General features: G+C 34.7%; 1 protein-coding gene and 1 pseudogene across 1 annotated transcript; both read left to right on the top strand.

The window, feature by feature from the left end:
• Positions 1–2,073: 2,073 nt before the first annotated feature.
• Positions 2,074–2,415, top strand: LOC131856964 (lectin-like protein At1g53070). Its single transcript, XM_059208931.1, has one exon. It carries the CDS (start codon positions 2,074–2,076, stop codon positions 2,413–2,415), a length of 342 nt encoding a protein of 113 aa, XP_059064914.1.
• A 72-nt stretch (positions 2,416–2,487) lies between these two features.
• On the top strand, positions 2,488–3,830 carry LOC131040237 (L-type lectin-domain containing receptor kinase SIT2-like; annotated as a pseudogene).
• Positions 3,831–10,808: the final 6,978 nt, after the last annotated feature.

The raw sequence follows: 10,808 nt of genomic DNA, 5'->3' as shown, positions 1-10,808 counted from the left end.
TTCTATGATTATACCATCAAACGAAATAGGATGCATAAAATTAATGACATAAAAGTTAAATTTGAAAGATATTTTAGATGGAAAGTCTTTTGTTTTTGCACTACCTTCTTGGCATCTAGGTATGGAAAAAAGGATATGGAATTTATATCTCAAATCAAGTATGGTAATGACTTATTGACAAAGAATAGGATAAAAGATTATGAAATTTCTTCTACTCTACTTTAGCATCTAATTTGAGAAAGGATATAGAAGATGAATATTTTGATCCTACCTTGTACAAGCAACTTATTAGAAACTATGTGTACTTGATTTACACTTAGGCGTATATTTTTTTTTTTGTGTGTGTGTTTGATTTTGAAGTTTTCTAGTTCTCCCAAGGTTTTAAATTCGATGGTAGTGACTTGAGAATATTGAGGTATGTACAAGGTACTTTTCTTATGAGTGTTTACTATTGTTCTATTGAAAACATACCATTGGTATGATAGACGAATTTAGGTTTAGGTAGGTTGTTGAAATGATAATAAATATACTAAAAGATATGTTTTCTCTTTTAGTTATATCCCAATATCATTTGTAGTAACAATTATCCTACTATTACCTTATCAAAATTATTTTAACCAAAAAAATCTTGCAATGAACATTAAATAATAAATTTCAGTTAAAATAACTATGAGTTAAAATTTTACACTTAGATGATTGATAAGTAGGAAATATTTTTCATAGCAATTCAAATTATGATATTGCTATCACGATTCAACTATGTAGTTTTTGAGTCAACCTCATTGACCTATGTTCTTGTGAACCACTACTCATAAAACATGGGTTAATGAGTTTGACTCAAAAACTACATAGTTGAATCCTAATAGCAATATCATACTTTGACTTGCTATGAAAAATATCTCTTACTTATCTATTGATGAGCTAAAGGGGCTCTATGATGAATGCTTCATAAAGAACAACACTTGCTTAAAGTTTTGCAAATGGACTTGCAAGCTAAGTGGGTTTGACCTTGGAGGAAACTCTATGGTAAAGTGTGCTTGAGTTGGAGTAGTACTGGGATGGTGGCCTCATGGGAAGGACCAATGCTTCACCTAGTGATGCAATAAGTGCTAAGTGGACCATTCATTCTCATGTGAGATGGGTTCTTGTGAACCACTACTCATGAAACATGGGTCAATGAGTTTGACTCGAAAATTACACAGTTGAATCTTGATAGCAATATCATACTTAGATGATTTTCAAATGTTTAAGATAGATATTTTTAAATCACATTTATTTCAACCAAAATTTAATTAATATAAATTAGATAATTATTTATTATTTTGAATAAGGTTAAAATGTAAAATTGTTATTGACCAACTTTATTTCTACTAATATAAATCTCCACAATATTAACTTGATCTTTTAAGATTCTATTTTTTTCACAAAATTTATCAAACATAAAACTTATTTATAGAAAAGTTGAAAACAAATGCTATCATTGTTGAAAAACGGGCCATTGAGACTTTACATTATATATCTAAATATAAAGTAGTACTTGGATATTCTGAAAATAAACTATAATACTTAACGGTCAGAAACACGTGCCATTATAATATTATTAAAGTCATTCTCAGAAACACGTGCCATTATAATACTATTAAAGTCATTCTCATTACTACAAGTGTGACTATAAGCATCTTTGTTGATCTTGACTTTATCTGAATGTCCCATGTGTTGTAGGTTTCACTCTTGGCAGGCCTCAACTCTTTTTCTCTCGCGTGCAACCTTACGAGCCATTCCAAGTGTTTTTTTTGCAGATAGAAACTGAGAACCATGTCTGTGTGTATCCTAGTGATTCTTGTGCTACATGTATTTCTTCCAACACATGCCCAGACAAGCTTCCTCTTCAACAAATTTAATGCATCCACCCTTTATCAGGTTGAATATTCTTCAATCCACTCCGGTGCTTTCTGCCTCACCAATCAATCACAACGCTTGTCTGGCCGTGTTTTATATCCTCAACCTGTGCGGATGAAAGATCCAAGTTGCAAAAATACGAGCTCATCATTCAGCACCACCTTCGTATTCGCCATGGTTCCTTATTCTTCCGATCCTTCACGCAGCGGGCATGGAATGGCCTTTATCATAACGCCCAGCAAGTCACCTGTGGAAAATTCATCAACACAGTACCTCGGATTGTTGAATAATTCAAACATTGGGAACCCTGACAATCATGTCTTTGCCATTGAGTTCGACACAGTCGAAAGCAGCGATGTCAAAGACATCAACAACAATCATGTGGGTGTGGATCTCAACGACCTCAAATCGGTAAAGTCTGAAACTGCCGGCTACAGGATTGGCAACCAATTTCATGAACTAGATCTCAATAGTGGACAGAATATTCAGGCGTGGATCGATTACGATCATACCTAGCAGCACTTGAATGTTACAATAATAGAAGCCGGTTCTCTTCGACCCAAAGAGCCTCTTGTATCTCTCAAAACTATGACTCTGTCCAACATCTTCAAAGAAGAAATGTATGTTGGTTTCTCTGCATCAACAGGAGCCGTCGCTGAAGACCACTGTGTCCTCGCTTGGAGCTTCAGCACAAATGGATCCGCGCCTGAGCTGGATGTATCTCATCTTCCATCCCTTATTAAACGCAAGAAATCCAACTTAAGACTTATAACTGCTATTACTACAACTCTGGTACTTTTCGTGTTGATTCTGGTTGCAGCGGCAGTTTTTCGGTGGAAGAGAAACAAGTACAGAGATCTTAGAGAAGAATGGGAGATGGAGTATTGGCCTCACCGTTTTGACTACAAAGAATTACATATTGCAACCAAGGGCTTCCGAGACGATCAAGTTCTGGGCTCTGGAGGCTTCGGACAGGTGTTCAAAGGAGTGCTCCCTACTAATGGCCAGGAAATTGCTGTAAAATCTATCTTTAGAGAGAGTGCAGAAGGCCTGAAAGAATTCATAGCAGAGATTTCAAGTCTCGGGCGCTTACAGCACCGGAATCTTGTACAAATCAGAGGTTACTGCAGGAGGGGAGCAAAGTTATTCATAGTGTATGACTACATGCCAAATGGAAGCCTGGAGAAGATGATATTTCACAAGACAAAGAGCCTGCTTGAATGGGCTCAGAGGTACAGAATTCTGAGGGACGTGGGTGCAGGATTGGAGTATCTTCATGAAGGGTGGGAGAAAATTGTAGTGCACAGAGACATCAAATCCAGCAACGTTTTGTTGGATTCTGAACTCAATGCCAAGCTGGGGGACTTCGGGCTTGCTCGTCTGTACGAGCATTCAGGAGACCCACAAACTACAGAGTTATAGGTACGCTTGGGTACATCGCACCGGAGGTCGTACACACAGGAAAGGCCGATCCCTGTGCAGATGTGTTCAGCTTTGGTATTTTAATGTTGGAGGTTGCCTGCGGGAGGAAGCCTTTGGATCCCTCTCTCGATGATTCCCAGATTGTCATGCTGGACTGGGTGAGAGACCTCCATGCGAAAGGCAGGCTCATGGATGCAGCAGATCCCAAACTTGATGGTGAATATGTTGAAGATGAGATGGAGAAAGTGCTGAAATTAGGACTGCTGTGCTGCAATTCTAGGCCAGAGGCAAGACCCACCATCAGACAGGTATTGCAGATAATTGAAGGGGAAGCGTCTCTTCCTAGTTTAGATCCATATGAGACGAGCGAAGGGAGCAAAAGTTCATATCGAAGTGTAGGATTTTCTTTTACCTCGACATCCAACTGTCGAGAGGGACAATCATTTACCTCGACTTTCACCTCTCGAGAGGGACGATCATTTAGTAGTGGAAAATCTCAACAAAAGTAGTCTACCATTTAGTAGAGATTACCTTCTCAGGTTTTAATGGAAGCAGTGGAAAAAGGAAGGGTAATTTTTTTGTGCGCAGGTATTGAGCAGAGGATGATGTATTTTATGATTTTCGACTGTGAGAGAGGATTGAATTCCATTTTAGTGTATAAAAGCCATGACTACCAAAATAATAGCTTGTTATGTAGATTTTTATTGAGTGACCCCGTTTTCAAATTTTATGAGATCTGTTTAAAACAGATCGTTCTGGATCATAAAAGGATCCAGCTCCATTTTCATTTCCTTCATCTGTAAGTATACCTTGTACAAAATAAAAGTAATGAAAAAAAAGCTATAGATTGGAGCAATCTATAAACAAAATGGTCTCTCTCAAAATATTTTTTAAAGATGAATTTTGTTTGTATAATATTAAAATATTTGAGAAAATATTTTAAATGTAGAGTATTTGAATTAGTTTTAAATATTATTTAATTTAATAAATAAAAGTAAATTTGGATCAATAAAATAGGAAATCATTTACAATTATTTAATGTGGATAAGGTGTACAATTATTGTTTGACTATTTGACTATTTATTGTGATGTTTAATAAGTACAATGTAATATTTTAAAAAAACTTCATATTAAATTATAGTCAATTTTTAATTATTAATTATCAATTTTTTAATTATTAAGAAAATGATATTTTATTGACATTCAAGTTGTTCTTATCATTAAAATGGTACAAATTTGTTAACAACCATCTTCATATTGCCTCTTCATAATTGAAAATTTGTTAATTTTGAATTTTTTACTTAAAATAAAATGTGGGACACACTATTGTTATTTTCAATCTCTTTCTTAAATAGATTAGTTTTAATCTCTTTCTTTCTTTTTTTTCATTTACTCGACTATTTTTCATCATCATTTTCTATATGTGAAAAATTTCAAGACTCCATTTATAAATGAGTGTTCCAAATATTTTATTGGTAAGATTTTGTATTGAAATACAATTACCTCCATACATTTTATTGTTCACCTTGTCATATGCATGAATGTATGTATATGTTGTAGATGCCAAACAATTAGTTTTCTTAATAATATTAAATTGTCTTACATTTATAATAAAATCTAACAAAATAATGCTTATTTTAATGCTTTTAATCTTTAATTTATGATTTAGATACACAGAGGTGCTAAACCCAACTTGTAATTCTAGTAACATTTAAATATTCTATTAGCTTTATGTTGGAAATAGTTTAGAGTCATTCGTAAACTAATCAAACCTATTGACATTGTGTGTAGGGAATGCCAGTTAGAAACAAAAGCAAGGAGAAGTTTCACGAACAAGGAGTATTCTACATCACATCCGTTGGAGATAATTCACATTGATTTATGTGGTCCTACGAGAACATGCAGACTCAATGGTAAAAGGTGACATCTTTCTGCTCTAAGAACCCTTCAAAAAAATGGTGTGGTAGAAAGGAAGAATAGAACTGTTATTGAGATGGCTATAACTATGATGAAAGATGCTAACTTGGCTAATTTTTATTGGAAAGAAGTTGTGCATATTGTTGTTTACATTCTTAATAAGGTTTAGATAAAGATCAATCATAAAAAGATGCCTTATGAGTTGTGGTATGGAAGACCACCTACTATAAAATATTTTAAAATCTTTGTAAGCAAGTGTTGTATCAAAAGGGATGAGAATGATCTTGGAAAGTTTGATACCAAAGCTGATGAGGAAATATTCTTGAGATATGTTATGAATAGCAAGACCTACCATTGTTACAATAAAAGATTGAACAAGGCAGTGGAGGGTACAAATGTGAAAGTATGTGGAGCATGGGATCAAATTGTCCTGAAACCTATTCAGGAGACTGAATTTGAGATCATACCTATTGTTGTGGAGGAAAAGAGACCTCTAGAAGGAATAAATAAGGAGAAACTAGATGAGGTAGAAGAAGATGATGGAGAATAAGTGGAACAAACAATTAAGACCCCAAAATATGTGCAGAAGAATCATTCAGAAGATCAAATAATTGGAGACAAGAATAAAGGAGTTTAGATAAGAAGAAGTGTTATAAAGGTAAATGAGTAAACTAATTGTTGTTTTCTTTCATTGAACCTAATCTATATGTAGAAGCAAGCAAAGAAGAAAGTTGGGTTAAATCCATGGAAGAAGAATTGAATCAGATACAAAAGAATCAGACTTGGGAACTAGTACTTAAAATGATGGACAAGACTGTGATAGGAATGAAGTGGGCGTTCTAGAAAAAATTGAATGAACAAGGAAAAGGAACAAGGAACAAGGCAAGATTAGTATGTAAAGGCTATTCTAAGCTAGAAGGTATTTATTTTGAATAAACTTTTTCTCATGTTGCTAGGATGGAAGCTATCAGAATGTTTCTTGCATTTTTTGCCTGCAAGAGCTTTAGAGTATACCAAATGGATGTTAAGTCAGCATTTCTTAATGGAGAACTGGAAGAAGAAGTGTACATTGAACAACCAAATGGATTTAGACTGTTAGATAATCTGGACATGGTTTGCATATTAAAGAAGACATTGTATGGACTTAAACAAGAACATAGAGCGTGGTATGCAAGACTAGACAAATATTCCTTACAATAGAATTTCAAGAAAGGTATTGTTGATAGCAATCTTTATTTTAAGGTTGAAGATGTACTAAGTTGTTGATTTTTATTGTTTATGTTTCAATGATATTATCTTTAGAGGAATTGATAATTTGTGCAAAGATTTTGTAGAAGAAATTTGCAAAAATAATTTGAGATGTCTATGTTTGGAGAAATGTCATTTTTCCTTGGGCTTCAAGTTACTCAGTTGGAAGATGGAATTTTTATTTCTCAAGTTGAGTATGTTAAAGAGATGTTGAGGAAGTTTTATATAGAGAATTGTAAACTTGTTACTACCCCTTTAGCTATTGGATGCAAGTTAGGTAAATATGATGTATCTTCAGATATTTATCAAAGAAGTACAAATATATTATTGGAGGACTATTGTATCTTACTGCTTATAGACTAAATATTATGTAGGCTATATGTTTCTTTGCAAGATTTCAAGCTAGTTTGAAGAAGACTCATGATTAAGCAGTGAAAAGGATCTTCAGATAATTGAAAGGAACTCAGGAATTTGGCCTATGGTACAAGAAAGATTGAGATTTCATGTTGAAGGCGTATATAGATGTTGATTAGGCCAGAAGTATTGATGACGGGAAGAACACAAGTGGTGGAGCATTCTTTTTGGGAGACAAACTGATTTCATGGATGAGTAAGAAACAAGAATCCATATCATTATCTACTGCTAAAGTTGAATCTATTGTTGTAGCATCTTCCCGTACTCAAGTTTTATGGATGAAGTAGACACTTAAGGTTATCAAAGTTGTATATGATGAAGCTATTCCTATTATGTGTGATAATACCAGTGTTATAAACATTTCAAATAATATAGTTATGCATTCAAGGACTAAACACATTTCAATTCATTATCATTTCTTGAGAGAGAAGGTTGTTGAAAAGGAAGTCTGGCTGGAATACATTTCTACATCAGAGTAGATAATAGATATTTTTACGAAGGCATTGAAAAAGGATACTTTTGAGTATCTCATATAGAACTTAGGGGTTATTGCCCCTCCTTCCAACTAGATGTAGTTTTGGTGTTGCATCTTTCCAGGGAAGACTTAGTGCTTATCTTTGTTCTTGGACTGATGTTGTTGTTGCTCTTAGGGGGAGCAGTGGTTGTGAGTTGTCAGTATGTTTTTGTTTATCTTTATGCATCCTTTGTCATTATTGCCAAAGGGGGAGAGTTGTTGTGATATTAATAGATTTTTCATTCGTATTGATGACTTGATTTATTGGTGTTGTTATCAATGACAAGGGGGGAGATTGTTAGAAGAATGATCTTGTATAGTTGCCATTTATGTCAAACTTGGTTATCGAAATGGATATTAGTTTGAATATGCTTTGTCAAACCTTGGTTATTTGGATAGAGTTTTATCCAAATACTCTTTTGGTATTGATTGTATCATCTTGTATTCAGGGTCATTTGGAATGCTTTTGATGCCCTTAAAATATGTTATTAATTGCATTGCAGGTTAGTGGATCAATTTCTTTTGGTCTGCATATGTGCTAGAAGATGTGTTGAAACGATTATTTGGGTCTCACTTTGGTTTGTGAAGATCCGCATGGAATATTTTGCATTGGAAGTGATTATATGACTAACTGGTTGATTATATCTACATGTTATCTTTTGTAATGTCTTTTGGAATATTTGCCAACATGTGTGAATTTTTGAATTGTTCATGGGATGATGTAATGATATGTTTTGGTTCCCTCTTTCTCTTGGAGTTGACTAGTCTAAGTATTTTTTGTCTGAGTGACTTATTTTGTGTAATATTTATTATTTAGTTTTAGGAAAGCCCTTGATTAGGATTTCAATGTTGTATCTCATACATAAGATGTGCAGAAGGATGAATTGAGTATGGATGGGAAGTGAATTGTGTGAGATGTGTATGTGAATGATTTGCAAGCAAATTTGTTTGTGGTGATGCAAAAGTCAACTTGGGAAGAGACCTAAAGCTAATATATTCAACCACACAGAGCGTTGTGATAGTGGAGAATGAAAAATGTTTGCCATATTATTGATCACTTGATTATTGTTCAAGGAATATTTCATGATCAGGAGTCATAGAGGATGGCTTGGTAGAGATAAAGTCATCAAGATCTTAATATAACATATCAAGGTCATTACTACTATAAGGTGTTGGAATGAGGGCTTCACAACTTAGATTGATAAGACCACTAACTTCACTTCAGACCAAACTTACATTGAGGAGGGAATTGGATTTGATTGATCCAATTCTAAAAGGATTTAATACAAATCAAATTAATTCCTCCTTATTTGAGTTGAAAAATGAATTTGAATTGAGGTTGAATTGCAATGCTAGATCTAGGACAAACAATGGAGTTGTAAAATTAGATCTGAGGAGGGAAAATGGATCAGAAAGTGTTACAAAAAGTTTAGATGAAATTTTTGGGACCAGGGCGAGTAGGTCACTCTGGTCCTCTAAATATCAAGGGCAAACAAACTTGATTTTTTAAAAATAAAGATTATGCAAAAAATCCACTGTCATAAGGTCATCAAAAATTATTGGGACTAAGGGAAGATAATCATCTGGGTCCTCTGCTTTTCAAGCCTTCAAAAGTTGAGCATGATTGTCATCACCCACTCTTCCAAATTCCTCACCCACGGCTCCTGAGATAATTTCTTGCACATAGAAATAAACAAATAGGGTTGTTGATGGGGGTTTGCCTCAAGTTAAACCTCGATTTAGGAATTAACCTTGAATTGAATTGAAATAAGAATTGTAAATGCTAAAGTAGATGTTGAATGATATACCTCGGATCTATAATGATTGATTGAAGTTGATGATGCAATGCTCTTTGAATGTGATCACAAATATTGATGCAATAACATTACTTCACACAACATGAACATGAACTAATCAAACACACATGTTTGCATGGGAATTGATGTGATTTGTTCCATGATGCTTGAAGAATATGGTGGGATGAAATGATGGCTTGAATGCTTGAGAATGATTGATGATGAATGCTTATAATTATCTCAATTATGCTATGAATGGCTCTTAGAGTCTTCTATTCAAAATGAAGTGATAGCATGTCTTTATATAGGGTTCCTTAGATAAATTACCAATTAGACTAACCTACAACGCTCAAAACTAAGCCACAAGGACCAAAACTTGTCAGGGAGGGAAAGTGCCCCAACCTGTTTGAAATGGGACATGTTTAAGGGGGCCCATGGTGCCTAGGGCACCTTGGTCTAAATAGGGGTACCCAAGTCCTCTTTCCCTCCCAAAAAGAGGAAAACAAGGTTGGATTTAAGAGGGCATATTCCCAAGATGGGGTCCCCTCATCCATATAGCCAAGTGCCATCTTATTTGGAGTAAAAAGGCCAAAACGGACCTATAGGAGAACTAGGATGGGGAACACTAAAGTAGGAGCACGAGAATGTGTTGGCCATTGATACTCATTTGGTTTCTTATGTTGTCATTGATGGCAACATTGGCAACATATTTTAGTTCACTGACATCAAGGATTTCATGGTAATCGGCAAACTAGGTGTTGGTATGAGAAGCCGACATCACCTAGAAATCCGACAAAGGATAATACATCGACAAAGCATTTTATAATTCATATGTATTTGTAATGAGCCGACATGTGTTATCATTTTGTATGTAAGCCGACATATGGCATAAATGTTTGTAAGGGTATATAAGTCAGCCCATTAGGTCATTTAAGATATAACATTGGAGATTAGATCTGACATGCGAAGTTTATGTATGCGAGATCATTTGTATGCAAAAGCAATATTCTGTAATGATCTATAGATGATTTATAAGGTACTCATAAGGTGTATGTTATTTTGGCAAGGGTTTAGGGTTTAAGAACCAGAATAGTCAGAGCCTTAACCGGAACTCAATCAGGCATATCAGATGCATTATATGAGTTCAGTTTTGTTGTTTTGTATCAGAAAGTGATTAAAGTTGGTGAGATTCTTTGTGATGAGTAGTGTGCCTTCTTGCATGTGCGGGCCCCTATTATATGTAATATCTCTTCATATGACCAATGAACTAATATTGTGGGTCACAAATCCCACTGTGGCTTTTCCTCATAAAGGTTTTCTACGTATAAACTCTTTGTGTTATGGTGTTCATTTATATGCTTGCATTTTTTGTTTCAGCTACATGTATTTATGTTTACCAGTTGATGAATGAATGTTTTGATAAGGCTAAAATCTTATATTTCGGTAGAACACTGATTAACCCACCCCTCCCCCCCCCCACTCTCAGTGTTCTTGGATTTCAACAATTGGTATCAGAGTCTTGTGCGTCAGAGGAAACCTAACCGATTGAGGGAGATCTTGAATCTGAAATCCATGGAGATGTGTTTCAGACAGCAGCT

The sequence above is a fragment of the Cryptomeria japonica genome, chromosome 7, assembly GCF_030272615.1.
Source record: "Cryptomeria japonica chromosome 7, Sugi_1.0, whole genome shotgun sequence".
Lineage (NCBI taxonomy): Eukaryota > Viridiplantae > Streptophyta > Pinopsida > Cupressales > Cupressaceae > Cryptomeria > Cryptomeria japonica.
Note: the sequence above shows the minus strand (reverse complement) of the source record. Positions and strands in the feature narration are given on the sequence as shown.

What these genes read in the sequence shown, in the direction of transcription:
- LOC131856964 (XM_059208931.1), top strand. Translation starts at nt 2,074, where the DNA reads ATGGTTCCTTATTCTTCCGATCCTTCACGCAGCGGGCATGGAATGGCC.